The sequence below is a fragment of the Falco biarmicus genome, chromosome 3 (genome assembly GCF_023638135.1).
Source record: "Falco biarmicus isolate bFalBia1 chromosome 3, bFalBia1.pri, whole genome shotgun sequence".
In the NCBI taxonomy this organism is placed as follows: Eukaryota; Metazoa; Chordata; class Aves; order Falconiformes; family Falconidae; genus Falco; species Falco biarmicus.
Window position 1 is genome coordinate 98,791,203 of NC_079290.1, and position 20,360 is coordinate 98,811,562.

A 20,360-nucleotide genomic window follows, 5' to 3' on the forward strand; every position below is an offset into this window, starting at 1 on the left:
GGAGGTCTCAGGGAATGGCGCTAGGAGAACGTATTAGGTTAAATTATACATAGGTCGGGAAAAGCTGGATGTGTTTTCGAGTACCGCCTGTCTGCGGCCCACCTAGGTTGGGAAAAGCTGGATGTTTTTTCTAGTACCATCAGCCAGAGGCCCATCCTTAGGCATCCACAGTTTACGTGTTCACCCTCAAAAGTCCTGGACGCTGCTTTACTAGCACGTCTCTGACAGCTTACACTTTCCACGGTTTTTTTATGAGGAAAGCTGTTGTTAAGATTGTTTTCCAGCAGAAACATGCCAGCAACCACTTTACTCCAGCCTTTTCCCCTCCACCCTTCCCCAACAACTCACCAGTCCTTTTCACTCAGCCTGAGATTTGACGTTTTCTCCTTCCAGTTCCATCAATTGCCAGCTACACAGATGAAGAGGTCCCCAATGGACGTACCCATGCTGGGGGAGGTCAGTCCCACCACACTGAGCTCCCAGTTCCAACCTGGCCACCCTGGGGAGCCAGTGACTCCGGGGCTGGGGGACAGAACACCCACGGGGGCTCCCAGCCAGCTCCCCTGGCACCTCACTGCTTCATGGCATTTATCACTTAGACCACAACAGCAGGGAAAACCCTGCTGCTGCAAGCACAAAGCAAGCCTTTTGTGGGGGAACATCCAGCAGGACTGATTAAACGCTCTGCTTCTGCTTGTTGGACTGTACCAGCTCTGGCTGAATCTCCATAAAGGCATATATGCTTGAAAAAAACCCCACATAATAAATTCAGAAAACAAGATGGATGGCCAGTATCATCTTACTTAACACTGTAACAATCCTGATAGTGAAAATCAGGTAATTCTGTCTGGGCTGCAGGGAGATGACAGGATTGTTTTGGCAGGTCAGACAATCAAGAGATTGGCTCTGCCCTGCGTTACTCAGTGTTATGACTGGGGTTGATTTGTTGGTTTTTTAATTCAAGGTCTTAGTATGGATTGTACATCCTGCTTATTAGACAGTGTATTTTAGACTCTGGTTAAGATTAATATTAAACAAACTCCCAAACAATTAAAAGCAATGTGCAGTTGGACTATAACCATGGGGTTTTTCCACCGATTAACAAAGTTCAAGATGGCAAATGACTAGTCTGACATTGCTAGCAAACAGAAAGTGCTTCTGTTTATGTGCCAGAATTTTGAGGAGCACAAAAAGTAAAATGATTGCATTTTCACATTACCTCATTAGATATGCTCCTTCCAACTTCAAATAAATTCAGGGCAGGGCATGTTAACAGGCAAGGTTTGCTAAAGTACATCTCCTTTAATAGTAACAGAAGTCATGATAGCACAGCTTATGCAAAGCAGGTACAGCACAAAACTAGGTTGGCTTGTTTTGGTTTCTTTGGTGTGTACCGATTGTACACCCCAAGAAGCACAACTATCCCAGTGTTTCTGAAGCAGTCAATCAATCGTGCATTCTGTATTCTCAAAGGTCTAAAACCATGAAAAGCCTAGCTCAACTGATGCTAACCTGGTCTAAATACCGATTCTTTGCCATCAGAAAATGGCCACATTTTCTTTCCAAATTGTTTGTCATGGCCTTGGACAAATATGTTTATGCAAATATGTGAGCATGAGTTTTCTTAAAAGCTGTATAAAAAATATGAAAGTGACATCTAAGATTAACTTCAAGACAGTGGTGCTGGGTGCACAGCTGGCTGTGTTCCATGATCATCTCTGCCTGATAAAAAACTTCTACATAAAATGTTTTCTTCTATTACAGCAATTTCCTCCAGCAGCAGTACCATTAATGCATTGGGTGCATTATGAAGATCCAGAAGCATGAAACATTCTGCAAAGACATTCATTCCACCAAAATCAATTAACACATACAAATCCTGCCTCAGAAGAGCCAAAACCTACGTCAAGGGCAAGTACATTGACCTCATGCCCCTTCCTTTCACTACTCCCACAGCACGTTACCCTTCCAGCTGCCGTGTTGTACGCGGCTGAGGCATTTACATATTTAGCAATGGGTATGCCTTGTCCGTCTTCCAGGAACTTGTCCTGTCTCCCCTTGACCCACATAATGTCATTCCCTGGCAGGAGTTCCCCCTCCAAGCTCCGCTCCCTCTCCTAGGCGGGACAGGGAAAGCAGCTGTGAGGAACACGTATCCACAGGGGCTGCTGTTCTCCTCTTACGCTTCCTGAATCAGTCAGTGTTAAAACAGGTTAAGTACCATCCAGTCTTCCACTTGAGTCGTATTGTCCTTCAGCGTTTTTACAAAGTACTTTGCATCTGAGTACCATCACCTAGACACAGCTTACTATTTGACCGTGAAACCTGATTGTACCAAATACAAGCAAAACGTCGTTTTGTTTTTAAATCCCAAGTAAACAGTCTGTATTCTAACACACAATAGGTCTGTACCAATTAAATACAGTATGGCAGTATATAAATTACAGTTCTTTACAGTAAATAGTAAAATACAAGAGTCCACTTACTGTACACAACAATCAAAGAAAGAACAGCAGCTTTTCAGTAAGGTCCCAGGTATCTCAATCATTCACTTGCTAAGAAACAAAGAAGAACAGATACAGCAGGCCATTCACTTCACTCATTTTTACCATGTTACTTTACAAAATATCCAGAACGCTTGTACAGGCATCTACAGTATCTACATGTGGAACAACCTTCTTAGGAATTCATGAGCACCAGACACAAATCCCTCCATCATTCCCATTATTAAAATAAAACTTTACAGATTAAAATTACTTTAGCAGGTTCTATTTCATCTCAATAATAACCAGCAAGTAACAAGTGCAAAGTCTGCAATCATGATCCATTTACTGCTTCTTTGTTTCCCCATTCCCCACCTCCCCCCCCCCCCCCCCCCCAAAAAAAAAAAACAAACCACAAAACCCCAAACCCCAAAATGTTGTCCTCTCACACCCTTGCAGTAATACTGTTTTCTGCAGTCAAGCTGCCCGGCTGGCTTATGTTAACACGTGAAATGCCAGACATACAGCTTCAGGCATTGTTAGTCATTTCCATCCAATGCCAAGTCAGCACAGTGGCAGGCCTCTAGGAAGACAAGAAATACGAAGCAGTTGGATATTTCAGTGTGCTTAAACACGGAACATAAGGCTGCATGGTGCCCAGTGACTAAAAGAAATGTGGCACCAAGTTATCAGTTAAAACATTTACAATAGAAAGATATAAACAGCAAATGTGTCAGTCTAAAACAAGTTCTTTGGTAATTAAGAACAGCAAACCATAGTTGTTGTTTCTCTCCCCCCCCCCCCCCAAATATGGATTTACATCCTGGTTTTTCCACAATAAAATATTTTTTGTTGTTTAAAATATATCTCCCAAGTTGTTGCGTAACAAATAGTCCAGTACCTCAGTTATCTACAGATCAGCTTTAACTGTATTTTAGTGTGCAGCCACATCTGCCCACTGGCAGACAAACTATAGATACACATTCATATATATATAATATATATATTATTTATAAAAAAATTAGAGAATGAAGTCAAGGACTCTAGAGAATACACATTCCATATGGACAGATTAAAATGTACAATAGCTTCAAAAATCCATAAAGTTTTCTACACAGGGATGCGTGTAGTAAGTGCAAAAATACTGCAGTTTAGTTAATCCAAGATTTCCTGTTCTCCTGTTTCCTGGAAAAAGCAGAAGCTGCTGCATCTCCTGAATGGCAGAGGACTTCTCCTCCTGTTTTAGGAGCGGATGATGAGCCTTGAAGCACAGAACTTCTCCGTTTCTCCGAAGTGGAAGATGCCTGAGACCGTGAAGTGCTACTCCACTTCCTTGCAGGAGCTGGTGCTTTGCTGAGGCGCCCAGGACGAACAAAGACGCCGTGTCGTGGTTTGCAGTGGAAGTACTCTCTGCCTCTTACAACTCCATCATGCTTCCCTTCAATGAAAATAAACACACAGAATTAATTGTTGGTACTTTCATTAGCACATACAATTGTAGTGTTGCAGTGTGAATACCTTTGTTTATCTCTCAAATAATCAAGATTGTCAGTGCTGAGTGACAGAGCCAGGTGCACACACCAGGTGCTAGGGAGAGCAAAACCTCGAAAGGAGGGCTCCAATTGTGACCAAAAAGATGACTTCCTGAACTATTGTTTTGTCAACTAGCAGTTTAAAAAGTCAAACATTTGTTCATTTCACAAAATAAACTATCCTCAGAACCAATTGCTTACAAAGCCTAAACCTCAGCTCCCAGCAGATCTCTAGTACCAGTGTTACTATCTATGAAACTACTAAAAACATTTTTAGAAGATTGGAAGCATCTCTGGAGGAGCTGATTTTTTCTGACCCCTCCAAATTGAAGTTACAGAAAACCTGTGTTTTGTAATTAAGCTTTCCCCAGTGGAAAAAAAAAAATCAAAACTAAAACCTCTGAAAGCTACAGACACCAAACCAATTTGACAAGCGATGCCCACTATTAGTACTGCCCACGAACATGCACACTGATTTAAAAAAAAAAGAAATCTGCCAATTTTGGGCTTTGCTTGTTTTTCTGATCTATGAAAACAGATGGGTACAAAAAGAACTACCACAACATGCCAAAGTATTACTCTGCATACAGCCAGAAGAACAGGGCTTTAAGACAGTTAAAAATTAATCAAAGCATCCCTATAAACAGGAAGCCTAGAACTGGGCGTAGCAGGTACCAAGCTGCCGTGAAATTGGAGGCACTTTCCAGGACTGAACAGCATTATGATTGTAGTGCAACTTTAAAAATAGATCACACTAGCTGCATAGATAACCCAGAGTATATTTAGTCTTACCCAGCTGAACATTGAGTTCCACTCCAACCCAGATGCCAGCTGAAAAATCCACCGTTCCAACGTATCTCACCGTGCCCATCTTATTACTTCCAACACAGACTTGTTCACCCACGGCCATCCAGCTAGGCAAGACGTGGGCTTGATCTGCAGAAGCACCTTCTTCACAATCGGAACCATCCAAGTGGTCCTTCCCAATGAAATCGTCTATGGAAGTATCAGGATAAGCCTCGTGGCCTTTTACCAGTGCAGAACAAAAAGGGCTTTCCACAGCACCTGCAAGCCGGTCACCGACTGCTGCGGCAGAGCTCAGCTGGCCCACGTGTGCGCTCTGCTCCTTGTCAGTGCCTTGGGGTAACTCCAAGGCGCTCACTCCGTTAGAGGAGACGAGGGAACACGACTGCGGAGCTGTCGAATGGTCAAAGTCTTTTCCATCTTCAACGCCCATGAACTCTGTAAAGGAGTGATCCTCCAGAATGTCCGTTGTGTGCTCAACTGTTGCTTCACGTGCTGAAAACTCAATTATACGACAGGTATTTTTGCTGTCTGAGGAACTTAAAGCTGAAAACGATCCAGCGGTGGGTAACTGCTGAGAGTCTCTGTCAGTGGCATCGAGGGACAGTGGTACTTGTTCCGTTAAGGCACTGTTTTCTTTCAGTGGTAACACAGATAACTTTTCTCTCGCTAACTCCTTTTCTGACTCTCGACATTCCTTGTTCGAAGAAGATCTTAAATCATGTGCAAGAGATGATCCTGAGGGATCATTAGAGTCCAGCTCCTTCGTGTGACTGGCTAGCTGGTCTGTGCTATCACTACAGGGAACAAGCATGTCAGACAGAGTAGCATTAGAGGCACTGTGGGAAAAGTAGCCACTAGTAATACTGCTAGTGGTGGGGCTGCGGGATACCTCTTTCTCAAGAACACGTGAACTCATGAAGTCTGATTTAGAAGAAAACCACTCCCTGTTCTCCAGGCTAGCATTGTAAACACTGAAGTCAGCAAACTCCTCCGGTATGTAAGGCCGGAAATTTTGAAAACTTTGTGGACTTATCAGCTTCTTATTAATGGCCTCCAACTCACTGTCTTCCTCCTCTGAGTCCTGCAAAAGAAGGGAGAGTGGCATGGGATTAGGAACCTATGACAGTAAAGTTTTAAAAATAAACTAACCTTCCTTGATTTTTTCCCTTTCTGAATGTGAAGAATTATATACCTTTAATATTCTTCAACTGAATGGAAGACACTTATAAAAAGAGCTGCTGGGAACATATCCTGCCTACACTGAGCTATTCAATTTTTAGAAAATAAAGATAAATTCTAAGTATTTCAGTAAAATATAAAGCAATAGAGTTTGGTATAAGGAAAGCTCACAACATGAAGAAGTTGTATGTTGGCATATTTTCATCATACTCAAGATTTTTAAAGCCATGTACTATAAACTCCCCCCCTCAACCCCACCCTGGTTTAGACTAATTAAACCAATTAAAGGTATTCTATAGAGCTAATTGACCACCTAACAAGATAAACATATGAATGGAAGCAGCCTTACAGGGTGTCCACTGCAATCCCAATTATTGAAAACTATCCTGCACAACAGGATTTTCTGTTAATCTGATACCAGCGAAGCTAAATATTTCTGCTTACCCCTGACTATCACACCTGAACATGTTCAGGATGTTTGAAAATAAAGGCAAAAGGATCATGTACTACAGTGAATTTTCAAGGAAGCATTTGTATGCAGGGAAATAAGCATCATTAATCAACCTGGCGGAATTTGGAGGTACATCCCTGAATTTCCCTTTGCTAACGAGCGTGATGCACTGTGACCAGCCCACAAACGTGGCTTTCGGAGTCCACCTGAGGACTTCAGTCTGTCAAGACGCAGCCGAGAAAAACCCCAGCAACATGGTTAGGCTGCTCCCCCCAGCACAGAAAATACTGCAGGCAGGACTCCACATGCATGCTTTTTGAAGTACTTGATTTTTCATATAAATATATGCATGTATTTATATATATGCATATATAAACATACGTATATAGATACACAAACCTGTATTAAAAACACATACATATTAAAAATGGTTAGTTCACAGCAAATTCCTATGGGAAAGAATAGTATTTTCAGAAAAATGGAAACTGCTGCAGTACTTAAGTTTAGAGGAACTCGGGCACCTATTATTTCTCAATTCCTTTATCTGCATCATGTATTTCAGCTACTGATCAAGGCAGATCCTGTGTGATATCTGAAATAGTTCAATGCTTTCAGACACCTGCCATGAATCACCAATGGTAAAGGAAAAGCACAACACCTAAGCAGGTGACCAACGAATGAGAATACACCAAGTTTAAGATAAACAACCTCTTGAAAATGTTTCCTATACGTCATAATAGCCAAGACTGCTCAAATAACTTCGTACAACAAAGCTTCAAATACACAGACAGCAAACAGGTTTGTTCAGTTTGCACGTGTCAGAATAATCACAGAATTGTTGAGGTTGGAAGGCACCTCTGGAGATCATTTAGTCCACCCCCCTTGCTCAAGCAGGGTCAGCCAGAGCACATTGTCCAGGACTGTGTCCAGTCAGGTGAGTTTTGAGATCTCCAAGGATGGAGGTTCTATAACCTCTCTGCACAACCCATTCCAGCATTTGACCATCCTCACAGTAAAAAAACATATGTTGTGTTCAGATGGAATCTCATGTGTTTTAATTTGTGTCCATCGCCCCATGTTTTAATTTGTGTCCATCACCCCACATCCTGCCGCTGGGCACTACTGAGAAGAGTCTGCCTTGTGTTCTGTTGGGTGGTTTTATGCACTGATAAGATGTCCCCCCGAGCTTGGTCTCCTCCAGGCTGAACAGTCCCAGCTCTCCTCATACATCAGATGCTTCAAGCTATTAATCATCTTTGTGGCCCTGCACTGGACTCACTTCAGTAATTCCTATCTTTCTTGTACCAAGGAGCCCAGAAATGGACACAATACTCCAGACACAGCCTCACTAGTGCCGAGTAGAGAGCAAGGATCACCTCCTTCAACCTGCTGGCGATGTCCAGTATACTGTTGGCCTTCTCTGCTGCAAGGGTGCACTGCTGGCTCACGGCCAGCTTGCTGCCCATGAGGACCCCAAGACACTTCTAGGCACAGCTGCTCTCCAGCTGGACAGCCCCCAACGTGTACTGGTACCTGGCGTTATTTCTCCCCAGACGCAAGACACTGCATTTCCCCTTGTTGAACTTCATGAGCTTCCTCTCTGCCCAGTTCTCCAGCTTGTTGAGGTCCCTCTGAATAGTAGCACAACCTTCTGGTTTCATCTGTAAACTTGCTGGGGGGAGGCTCTGTCCAATCACCCAGGTCACTAATGAAGGTGCTGGAACAGTACTGGCCCTGGTACCGAGCCCTGGTGTAGACCGTTGCGTTACCAGCCTCCAACAGGACTTTGCACCTCAGAACACAGCCTCTGGGCCCAGGTGTTCAGCCAGCTGTTAATCCACTCTCCACCTGTCTAACCTGTACTTTGTCGGCCCATCCATGATGTTGTTATAGGAGACAGTGTCAAACGCTTTACTAAAGTGAAGGTAAACAACATCCTCTGCTCCCTCCTCATCCACCAAGCTAGTCACCTTACTGTGGAGGGCCACTGAGGTTGGTCAAGTGTGACTCCCCTTTTGTAAATCCATGCTGACTAGTCCCAACCACCTTCTTGTCCTTCATGGGTTTGGAAATGCTTTCTGGAAAGGTACTCTCCATCACCTTCCCAGAGACAGAAGTGAGGCTGTCCAGTCTGTAGTTAGCTGGATCTTTCTTCTTTGTCCTTCTTGAAGACAGGAGAGATACATTTGCTCTCTTCCAGTCTTCAGGTACCTCTCCCTATTGCTATGACATTCAAAGACAATTGAGAGTGGCCTAATAACAGTATCAGCAGCCAGCTCCCTCAGCACTGTGGGTATGATTAGTTAAACAAACATGCAGTTTGCTTAACTGCTCCCCACCCTGGAGGTACTCTACCAGGGCAAGTCATCTTTGTTCCACACTTTCTCTTGGGTCTCAGGGGCATGGGATCCCTGAAGGCTAGTTTTACATATAAAGGTTAAAAGTAAAGACGGCACTGGGTATGTTGGCCTTCTCCAAGTCATTTATGACCAGTTCCCCTGCCCTATTCAGCAGTGCAATTAACTAAAACATCCTCATAGGTATATATTAGAAAATCCATGCTTATGTAACAAGCTCTTTCTCCCAGCCTGGAGGTGGTGGTGGTTTTTTTTCCTAGTTTTTATTTGTTTGAATTGTAAAAAGAACTGTAAAAATGTTGTAAATGACTCCACTCTCCTTTCATCCTCCATTTTTTGAAGTGATCACTACTTGCTATGACCCTTATCTATAATAAGGTCTCATTTTCATTCCTACCACGTTCAAGCTCATAGCAGACATAATTCAGTCATATTACCCATGCAGAACGGCCTCTTAAGCTGAATCAAGATTTCCAGTACTATTAAAATTCACGTTGGCAGAGCAATCAGTATCTGAAGAAGATGCTTCTACTTGGGTAAGTATATCTGACAAATCCAACCAGATTTCAATTATTAATATTTGTTCAAGTAAAGGCTTGGCATCCTTTGCTTACTAGTTTTTACAGCTCTACTTCAGAGTTATTTCTCAAACAAAATTTGGATGAAGGCTTTATTTTGCAATTATATATTTCTCTGAAAAGGAGTATTATGAAAAGTCACGTAAGACTATTGAGAATGATTTATATTATTGAAGATCTTGTTCTTTACCTCTGAAATCTACAGGTAGTCCCTTTAAAATTGAAGGACAACATTAATAGCCACTTTACTGAGACTATGAATACCCTTCTCCAAGCACTGAAGCATTATACAAAATGTCTTTTTTGCATATTAGAGTATACCTGTTGCTTGTCTGTGAGGGACCTTTTCTTAATCATTCTGCTTACTCCTTCCCTTTCACCATTATTGCTCATGCAAAAGTAAGTTTTGCCCTATGCAGAAACTTGTAGTCTGCTGCTTCTAAAATATTACAAACTCTGGTGTTTATCAAATACAGTGGGTTTAAGATACTACATGAACTCCAAATCGATAAGCATTTAATGATTTCTACTTGATACTACCTAAACATCCACTTGAAACCACACCCAGAGTTCTTTGTTTCCCCTCTGCAAGATTCCTCATTCAACTGAAAGAAAAAAAATTTCTTAGTACACACAGGGCCCCTTTTCAGGTTCAGGCTGGGTAAGAGTCACTGTAACTGAGAAATGGCTCTGCAGACACACAGACATTGGTGACTTGATAAGGAAAAGTCAAACAACTAACCACATTGTCAGCTGTGTGTCATTTCAGGTTTATCTATCATCATAAACACAAAAGGTAAGGTACAAAGAACCAGTCTTATTACTAGAACATGGGTTGTAAAGAATGCTGTAACTAGGTGATGAGACATCACCTTGTGACAGACAAAAGATGCCCCATGTGGGGACAAGAAATATTTCCTTTCAAAGCCTCTCTTGAGCCTCCTGACTAGGAAATTCCAGAAACAAAGCAATTTCAGGGTTCTTCAAATTCCTGCGGATGTAAGATGTGGGGGGGGGGAAAGAAGGAAGTCACCTTGTACTGCTCAGGCTATTGGTAAGAAATGAAGATAAAATCCTTGAAAAATTGTTAAAGAAACTGCAGCCACTTCCCTGGGAAGTAACATAAAGACTATAATGAAAAATAGATTTAAGAAGGGGTAACAGAAAGAATGTGCCAGCAACAACTAAGGAGACAAGACCATATATCAAGATTTAGCGATTTCAGAAGCAAAGTAAGCAAGAACGCAGAGCAGCTTCTCTATACTTGCTTTGAAATAAAGATAATGCATAGTTAAAGTATCTCAGTTTTCAAACTCCTAGATTATACCTCCCAAATAACCTCAGAGATGTTAGTCCCCATTTTACTAATTTAAAAATCAGTAGTATTTATTTAATAGTCGTTGTACCACCAGTGCTTCAATTTTCATTGAAGCAGTTTTCATAGGAGGATTTGCTCTTAAGCCAAACCCCCCTTAGATGTGTTAATTACAGGCAGTATTCAAATACTTTCAATATGAAAACATTTCATCTGACCTTAACATAATTCCACTGTACTTGCATATTACACCAAACATGCCCTTACGTCATGCTGTTCAGCAATAGTTGCGGTATTAAATGCATGTGGAAGTACTGTCTGAAATTTTAGGTTGAATGCTCTGTTTCAGGGCAACTGAATAAAGGTATTTTTTGTTAACTGCTCCCCCCCCTTTGACAGATGTGTTTTGAATATTCAAGAAGAGTAAAGAACAGATCCCAGAGAAAAATGAGAAAAAGACCAAACATCATTCTTACGCCTACTTTGATGCAGAACATCAGTCTAGTTGATCTTGCTAGCTTCCTGCATGTTTAGTCACTTTTAATTCTACAGCATTTTTTATATGTTGTAAGATGCAAGTAAGCATCACACCAGAAGCAACACCAATCATCCAGTGATTAATTAGGAGTATGAGGCTCTGTACCTTGGTGTGATCATTTACAATATTAATTAATACTGTGTAAACTTCACTTTCCATCAGATAAAGAGGAACAGTCAGCTAAGTTTCACGTGGAGCAGTGACGCTGCCCTAGTGTAATCTCTGAATTCATTCTGAGAGCACTATTCACCCAAATATGTGAAATATATACTCTGTCCTAGTTAAAACATAGACTTGCTCCAGCTCTGAAAAATGAGAGGCAGCCTAGGAAGCCTACATCTTACAAAGGCTTCCTTCCTAAAGGGATAAAAAAAAGCCAGAAGCCATTCTTTGATAAACTCAATGCCATAAGCTAGCAAGGCTATGTAAAATAGCTGTCACAACGTCCTCCCCACTAGCGGCTGCTAGTTCTTGCCTGCCACCCCCAGTATCTTACTCAAGTGTCCATAAGGTGATCAGACAGTGCAGTAAATCCAAATGAAATACAGCTCCATAGTAGTCTAGCCATCAGCTGGATGGATCAGTTCCCTTGATGTGACTTACTATGCAACTGACCAAAACGCTATGTTGATGCAAGGGAGACGTCAGTGCAAAAGTGTAGAAGCAAGCAGCTGAGAACTGAAAGAACAAGCTCTTTTCAGGGCCCTGTTGGCTACAGCAGCTTTACGGTATTCAACAAATTAGTTCCATTCTAATTGGAAAAGCCTCATGCAGGATGTTGCCCTTTTCCAGCTCAGAAAGCTTCTGCTTATCTGTGGAAAGCAGCACAGGCAAATGCCTCAGTTAATTCAGGGCATGCGAGGGGTGGAACCCTGATTTACTCAAGGGATTAAAACTGCCCTCAAGTTGCTACAGAAAATTCTGTAACGATTTAGTTTCCAAGGGATGTTTTTCAACATGCTAGAAGATTCTGTCTTCCAAATACCTTCATACTATTTGTATCGGTAACTCAGTGTGAGTCACCATGTCAGCTACCTTATGGAAAATTAACATGACTGAAAATAAAACAGCTGCTTCTCAAAACCAGCAGCCAAGCTTCAAATATATACAATAGAACACTCAGGATACTTTGGTATAACAACCTACAAAACAGCATTAAAAATCCAGACCAGATTTTTTAATGGCTCAGCTATATGGTAGGAATGAAAATAACCGTCGAATAGGAAGAATCCATCACTAGTACTTTGTGGTGAGAGGCCTATAATACTTATGGGAAATAATTTGAAGTTTCTGAATTTTAAATCTAAAGCTCTGATTAAAGCAAGTATTTACAGCCATGTTCCACAGCCCAAAACCAGAGTCCATCATACAGCAGAAACGATGATACAACTTTTGTTGAAGCAGCAGTGAGAAAAGGATTTTTGGCAGGTGAAGATTAAAATAAAAGCCCTCCACCTCAATTCACCACTTGAATTATGACGAAGACAGGCTGCAGATTAATTAAGAGCACCAATCTTTAGTCATATTACTTCCACATCAGGCAATGAGAAGCTTTTTATAGTGTGCCCAGCACCTAAATGCATGGTTACTTACACCAAATGGGATCATTCCATTTACTCTGGGGTATAGTCACAAAATCTGGGTAACATACAAGGTATATTAGAGTGACAACAACATGGTTCATTAAACCACCCTTTACCTGAACATTTCTGCCCTGTAAAAACTAAAGCCTCCCCTCTCCCGCCCCACCCCACAAGACAAATCATATATGAATATTAAAAAAAAAAACGAACAACCCAAAACAAAACAAAAAAAACCCAAAACGTAAAAACCCAGCTGTTAGTTCCACTGACAGATCGCATTTGCAAGCCAGGCAAGCAACTGTTCATTATAACAATTACTTACAATCAATTATATCCACATGCTACCACACCCACCTACACACCATGACACACCTGCTGCGGCAGCATAAGCACTTTAAGCCCACCACCAAACGGTCCTGAGCCCACCACCAGGCCTCGTAACAGAAACCGGTACAAAACTTACAATCTTTTCCTCACGTACGCTATTACTTTCTACGGGCATGCTGCTGGCATTGCTTCCTGCAGGCACAACGCAGCCAGCGCAATGCACCCGAGACGAAGGCATGCTCTGAAAAGGTTAAGACACACAACGTATCACACAAGCCACGACTCTGACCACAGCGCTAAACGTGTGCAGGTTAGAAAGGCGTTAAGACATGACGAAACACCCGTGCTGGCCATACAGACATTAAAATTCAAGTTAATAGGTAGAGAAACTGATATAGCAGAGTTTAATGTTGAGGAATAAAAGTCAGAATTAACACCATGCTAGAACACTGTTTCACAGAATTACGTTTTACAGTATCTTGTTGGAGAAAAAAAATGCAGGTTACTGTTATTTTAAAATAGAAGTACCTTGCAAAGGAGAATACTTACCAAGAAGTGAAAAAAACCCCTACAAGACCCTTGTGTTTCAGGTAAAAACCAAAACTCCAAAACCCCACCACATATAAAGAACAGCCTAATTAATTTTACCAGAGAATTACAAAACTCTCTTGCAACAGATGCACGCTGCAATTTGTCAAGTACACAAAATCACTTGATCTCCTTCAAAAAACACAAACAACAGGTGGTTTTCAAAGATTACCTCTTGACTAAGCAGAGGTCGGCTTTCAAGCGGGGTCTTCCTTTTATGTTCCTCTTTCACTGGCATTAAGGGCTTGAAAAACTTTGGTGGCTGAGGAGAAAATGCTTTAAAAGGGCTGGCCATTAAAGCATGGGAATTCTCTGCTACAACACCTAGGTAAAAAGGCAAAAATACTGTAATTCAGCTCTTCATATCTTGACTGCAATAGCATAATTCCAAAAAACTGAAGGTTAAGCCATGCGTTTGGCAAGTTGCTGGCTACAGAAAAATGTCAGTATTTTGGTATTTAACCACCAGCCCAAGCACAAGATAACACAGAGCTCAACAAGAGGAGATTACGCCCTTCTGAGAAGTCCGGAAACAGAAGGAAAGCAAAGAATAACAGTTTCTGCCCCTCTGTTCTGAGGCTCCAATATTTCTCTTTTATATTTCAGTCATAAAAACAGTGGGAAGTGTCCTTGAAAGTGGAACTGACAGCTCTTTGTTTCCTGTGCCTCACCTGGGTTCACAACACTGCAATTCTGCCCTGGTACCAAGCCACTAATCCTGCACAGCCAGGATGATCAAAAAGGAAGTTACAGGCAAGGAAGCAATGAATAAATTCTCAGTCCCACTTTATTGCAGCAGTATCTCTACCTGTATTGCCTGATCAAGAAGAATGTGTTATCATTTGACTTGACAAAAAGAAGGCACCTGCGACACACTGACATGGCAGAGCAAATATCCAAATCAATAATGAACCTGCAAAAGGACCCTTCCCCACTTTAACAAAAGCACCTTATTTTTCAAATTCATAAAAATAACAGCAGTTCCTTTTTGTCTCTTTTTTTTTAATTTATTTTTTCCCCTCCTACTGTTGTGATTCATGTTTAGCTTGTTCTTCCGCTCTCCTCTTGGCTTTTTGGACACCCTCAACTTCCCATCCTTTCCTGGATGTCTTCATGCATTTCTCCCTTTCTCCCCTACTTCCACATTATGTTCAGCTGCGAAAGCAAGCAGCTAGATAATGCATTTAGTAGGAAAAGAGCACTGATAATTTAATTCTCTGTTTAATGCAGTAATTAAAAAAACACAAAAACTATCATTACATATATACTTTAAAGACTCACCGCTGCCATCTTTGCTCTTGCGAGGTGACTCCCTGGGTAAAGTACCATAACATGATACATCCTGATAACTGGAACAACAGTCAGATATATCTAGGTGACTTTCAGACCAACCCTAAGAAAAAAAAATACATAAATACGCATGCTGATACAGAGAAACCTGGAAAAATTAATAGGTAAACTCAAAAGCAGGTTTTTTTCTTTTAAAAAAAACAAAAGAAACCTGAAGGAATGTCAACTTACTGACTTAAGAGAGTTTTCCTGTCTCACATAAATGGATTCTTTATAAGCTAATTAGCTTTTCAGTGAGGTATATTGTTTCACTGTAACTTCCCCCCTCTTAAATCAGTTTTTACAATTCTAATATGAAGAGCAGAGAACAAGGTTTAATTAAAGATAATAGGTAATTAGTGCAGCACTCTGAAGTTACATTATGTATACATACCATTAAAAATATGTTTTCCTTTTTTTTCTCTCAAATGCTCAAATACATCTTGCTTCAAAGAGGGGGGGTAAAAAAATCTGAGAACGTGCAGCATTTGTTGTCATGTTTACATACCTTATCATCTTCATCACAGGCAGAAAGATCTAGTCGGCTACAGGATACCTACAGAACACCGACAGACAGAATGACAAAATGTCTATTTTTAGTTATAAAATGCAATGCCTTGAGGAGACACTGTGATCATTTGGTCCTAACAACTTCTCCATTACATCTTTTAGATAAGGTTATTTATAGGGACAGCTGTTTGTGCTGTATGAACAGGTGACAGCAGAACACATGAAACGCACACAAAATGGAAACTCTCTCTTCACACTATGAAAAAATTTAAAGGGATTTTGAAGAAAGTAATCTGATTCAGGGCAGATTATGCTAAACTACTTCCAAAACCATCAAAACAAATATCCTTATCAGAAGAGTTTCGCCCAACCCTCCCACTTCCCTGCCAGCTCTGTTGCCTGCTGGGATGGACAGCTGTGGGCAGGGGTTTCAAGTGCCTCGTGACAGCTTCCCTACAGGTTGGTTAGTCCTCGCTCAGAATAATCATTACTGTATCCCATTGTGCAAGCATCACATCAGCACACAAACAGCACCCCCTGCCCATTAGTACTAATTTACCAGAGGATAAAGAGTCCTTACGTTGTGGACATTTGGAGTGCTGATGCTTCTGCGGATGTTCCTCGCCTTGGTGGAGAGTGCCTCTTTGACTGTGACTGCCTGTGTAAAGAAAAGAACATGCTAAAACAATGCCATGGTCTCCTCGTGAGAAATGATCATGCAGGATAGAAACTTTTTTCCCCAGTGCGGCTAACAGCAGCAAACAGGGCTTGCATTTACAAAATCTTCATTTGCATGTACAACCACCAAAATCTGTAGCTGAAATTAATTTGCTGGCCTTTGTCTGTTCAGGTTCCTAGTACTACACCGTTGTTAGCTATAGCTACTACACCCACCACTACTGGAATTCTATATTTCACTGAAGTAACTCAGTCTTACGTTTATCTGTCCAACGTTCTCTATCAAAACCCAAACTGAAAAAAAAGCAACACTTAGTATTTTTAAAAGATCAATCATCTCTACTTGAAATCTCATGATCCAGTTCAAAAGGTGCAAGAAGTGTCTTTTCCTTGCCTGTCTTAGTCGTTCAAGGCCCAGAATGTTCTCCACTTGCAGCACACCACGGGTGTATTTCTCAATGTACGTTTCACCATCAGACGTGCCCTCATTCTCACTCCTTGCGGCCATCAGTGCTAAGGTCTCCCGATCCTCAATTTCTTCTGTAGCCTAAATTACAAGTTAGACTATTGAAGTTTTTAAAAATTAAAGCCTATTGTTTTTGATGTATTGATTCACTTCTTTAGACCTTCTCAATCCAGAAATTAATTTGGATCTATAATCCTTAACTTTATCAGTAATCCTAAATCAATGATCCAGAACTTCTCAATATAGATGTAAATGATGCTGAACTAGGAAGAGGTCATGTTCAGAAGTTTTGCACATTTGCTGTAGTCAACGTACTTCTAGAAACAATGCTTATATAACCTGAAATCACAGACATTAAGGATTAATTAATGACAACTCCCTAAGCAAGTAAATGCAACTTCCTTCCCAAATCTTAGATATGCCATGCGATTTATCTGGAGTTTAAAATTTAAGTACTGCTGCACAAAAGTGACAGCTATATGGTGACAAGAGTATGTTTTCATTTGTCCAGTTTGTGTACCTTTAAAATAAATTTTATTGTACATTTACAATTTGTGCAAGCTTTTTCTATAAAGATCAATTTATACTCCTGCGAACTCATTTTCCCAGCTATTCTGTTTTCACTGGCCTGAACATTTCCAAGTAACGTCTACAATCTTCTTGCAGACACTAACGTGATTTCAACAATAGCTCTACTACAAGAACTCAGTTAAACACAGTAGAAGAGAAAATAAAAACCCCACAGGTTTCCACTGTTTAAAGATAAACATTATCTCCTCACTGAACTTCGGTATATACACTTTGGCAAGCCGCCTCATACCAGCAAAGCAGGACATTTACTTCCCCATCGGTATCACCCACTGCGGTAAGTCATTATGTTTGTTTTGGTGAATTTGCCAGAGAAATACAGTACACCTTACCTTCGGTATATTGGATACTATTTCATATGTCACTCCACAGGCATAATATATATTTTTCAAAGATATTCTCCTTTTCAGGCTCTGGGTAAAACTCTAGGAAAAAAATGTAATTTTCAATTATTGTTTTGCTAATGATTATTTATGACATCATGACAAGAAATAAAAGACCACAATGCAAAAATGTATTTTACCACAAAAGCACATTTTTCAGGACCATAATTTAGCAAGTTCCTTTTTAGCATTAACAATAAAGTACTCTTTACATCCCTATGCTCAGTATACAATGCTACTAAGTTCAATCAGTAACAGTTTTTTCCTGTTTTGCGCTGATGCTCTCTCCTCGTGTAACAGCGAGACTGCAGCTGTATGTCTCTGATGTACAGACACCATCTTTTCTCATTTTGTCAGCCACCTGTTAAACAGGTAGAAAATTCCTTTTGCAATAGCAAAGCATAACTCTGCTTTCTAGCCACAACTGAAACAGTAACCAGAGTTTTCACTGCTGTAATTACAAGCTTAACATGCTTCAGTGTCAGGTTAGTTAGCCTTTACATCGCTAACTTAACTTTCACCTAATAAGGGATTTTAGATACACTAAACTAGCAAAGGACACTATGCCAAACACAAAAAGGCATGGAATTCAGCTGCTTAGCAAGTTGCTTAGTAGTACAACAGCTGGTTTGTGCTCCTCCCCCTATTTGCAATGCAAAAAACTGAAGCAATTCTGAAATATGTTCTAGGTCTCATCTGGGAAACAGAAAGGAACATCATTTCAGAGAGCAGCTCATTGTCTAAACTGATGAAGCAGCAAAGCAAGGGGAACAGCAACCACTCGTGGCCAAAGGAAACACCCTACCCAAAATCACCATGTTAAAGGGGGTAGCATGGCCACATTTGGGTAGTGCTGGGAAACAAACCTAGTCTATAATTGACAGAGAAAGTCGCAAAGAGGAAGAAAAAAGAAAAAAAAGATCTGTTGTGTTTACACGAACATTTGAAGGCTCCAAAGATGCTTTCAGGAGCAGAATGCCTACAGTCACCCGGTACTAGAGAATCTACCACAAACTTCCAGAATCAAAGAACGTTTCAAGTTGTATAGACAAGAAGGTAAACTTATTTTTTGTTGCAACAGGAGCACCTGTTGCATTTTGAACCAGGCTGAAAAATGGACACTTCAAAGGAATTAACCAGAAGCACACAGTTTCACTGCAACCTATAAAGATCTATTTTACATTTGTCTTTCGAGAGAATTAGAGACCAAACTTATATAAAATGAAGCAAGCAGCTAAGAAAACACATTAATAAAATTAACGCTATGAAATAAAATTAATAAAAAATTACATATACATTTTTTACCTGCTTATTATAAATATTGGCTGCGATCCTTTTGCGTAATACCAGTTCCATTGCAGCAGGATGGCTGAGCTGCACAGTAGTCTTCACTATTAAGTAAATTCTCTCATTTTGAGGTGTTACTCTATTCAGGTGCACTGAATCATGGACAGAAGAGTCCCAAGCAGCAGTGGCTGAAACCTACAAAGACAAAAGAAGTGGAGGAAGGAAAGGGAAATCAAAGATTCAACTGGTATAATCTGCAATGATGTGACATGGAATAAGACAGTTCTTCAATGAGAGAAAAAACAAGCATCACTGAACAAAGTGGAGTCAAACCTCCTTTCCATAGTAAGGAATTTATCAAAAGAAGCACAAAAGAGGTGGTAAGATATTGGGGAAAACAACTGCCAGCACGATCCCTGCACTGTGCAAACTCTGCCCCAAAAGCATGTCTTCACACAGCTGGAGACAGAAAGGAAAGCAGAAGCAGCACTGGAGGTGCTTATTATTCCTTATAACAAATCCTATTCCATCTGTATTAAAAGTTTATTAAATTCAGCGTCAAATCTCCCGTCTGTGTTTGATTAGGTTATAAGGTCCCACACAGAATAAACATGCTCCCATCCTTAAGAACATCTTTTGCCTTCCTCCTGCCTGCTCCCCAACTTCGGTGTCCCATTTATTCTGGAAATGGTCTTTAAAGCAATGGCCTGAGCTGGTGCAGTACATGGAAGAAATGAGCTAAAGCCATTACAAAATGGGTTCAGAACCATTCATTTCCAACAATTCCCAAACTTTATATTTAAAAAGTAATTGTGTACTATAAAGGAATAAGTTTTATTGAAATATTAAGATTTGCCTAGTGTGCACAATAAACAAAGTAGTTTTCTCTGAAGAATCAAGAGCCTGCACGAGGAATGATGAAAGGGTGAGGAAGGAAGAAAAAGGGATTTTGAGTCAGGCAGCTGGATTATTCTTTTGCCAAGAAAAGCTAAGACTTGTCACCTCTGAATCAAGGCAGAAGAGCTAACAAGTCATATCCTCTTAAATTCTAAGGTAATAGGCCAGAAAATCAAGGCAGCACTAAATACCAACAGTACTTGTAAGACAGAAAGATAGTAATAATGATTAAATATATACAAGTAGAAAATAAAACATACAAAGAAAGTGTTAACATAAGCTGCAGTTGTCAAGAAGGAGGCTAGCTAACAATTTACCTCATCATCACTGTGTTTTATGATCGGCAGATAAAAGAATGGACTCCCATGCTCCTTTGGTAGTATTGAGTTAACTCCTGATGCATGGGGACCTATAAGTTGTTCATTGGCACTGAGGTCATCAGCTAATGAAACAAATGTGCAAAGAATGAAATAGTTTTATATCG

At 40.6% G+C, this 20,360-nt stretch overlaps 1 protein-coding gene across 7 annotated transcripts in view; it reads right to left on the reverse strand.

Annotated features, from left to right (window-relative positions):
• Positions 1–1,282: 1,282 nt before the first annotated feature.
• KIF13A (kinesin family member 13A) overlaps positions 1,283–20,360 on the reverse strand; it is a 120,458-nt gene continuing 101,380 nt past the window's right edge. For 4 of the 7 annotated variants that reach the window (XM_056332376.1, XM_056332375.1, XM_056332374.1 and 1 more), the window contains 11 exons: positions 20,194–20,318; positions 18,998–19,174; positions 17,642–17,734; positions 16,650–16,802; positions 16,158–16,235; positions 15,576–15,623; positions 15,020–15,131; positions 13,911–14,062; positions 13,287–13,391; positions 4,808–5,903; positions 1,283–3,921 (listed from right to left, as the gene is read on the reverse strand). In XM_056332376.1, the coding sequence (XP_056188351.1) occupies positions 3,635–3,921; positions 4,808–5,903; positions 13,287–13,391; positions 13,911–14,062; positions 15,020–15,131; positions 15,576–15,623; positions 16,158–16,235; positions 16,650–16,802; positions 17,642–17,734; positions 18,998–19,174; positions 20,194–20,318 (2,426 nt within the window). In that variant the 3' untranslated portion in view covers positions 1,283–3,634. Of the gene's footprint in view, positions 3,922–4,807; positions 5,904–13,286; positions 13,392–13,910; positions 14,063–15,019; positions 15,132–15,575; positions 15,624–16,157; positions 16,236–16,649; positions 16,803–17,641; positions 17,735–18,997; positions 19,175–20,193; positions 20,319–20,360 lie in introns of those variants that run through there. The other 3 variants (XM_056332378.1, XM_056332381.1, XM_056332380.1) reach the window with 2 other exon arrangements.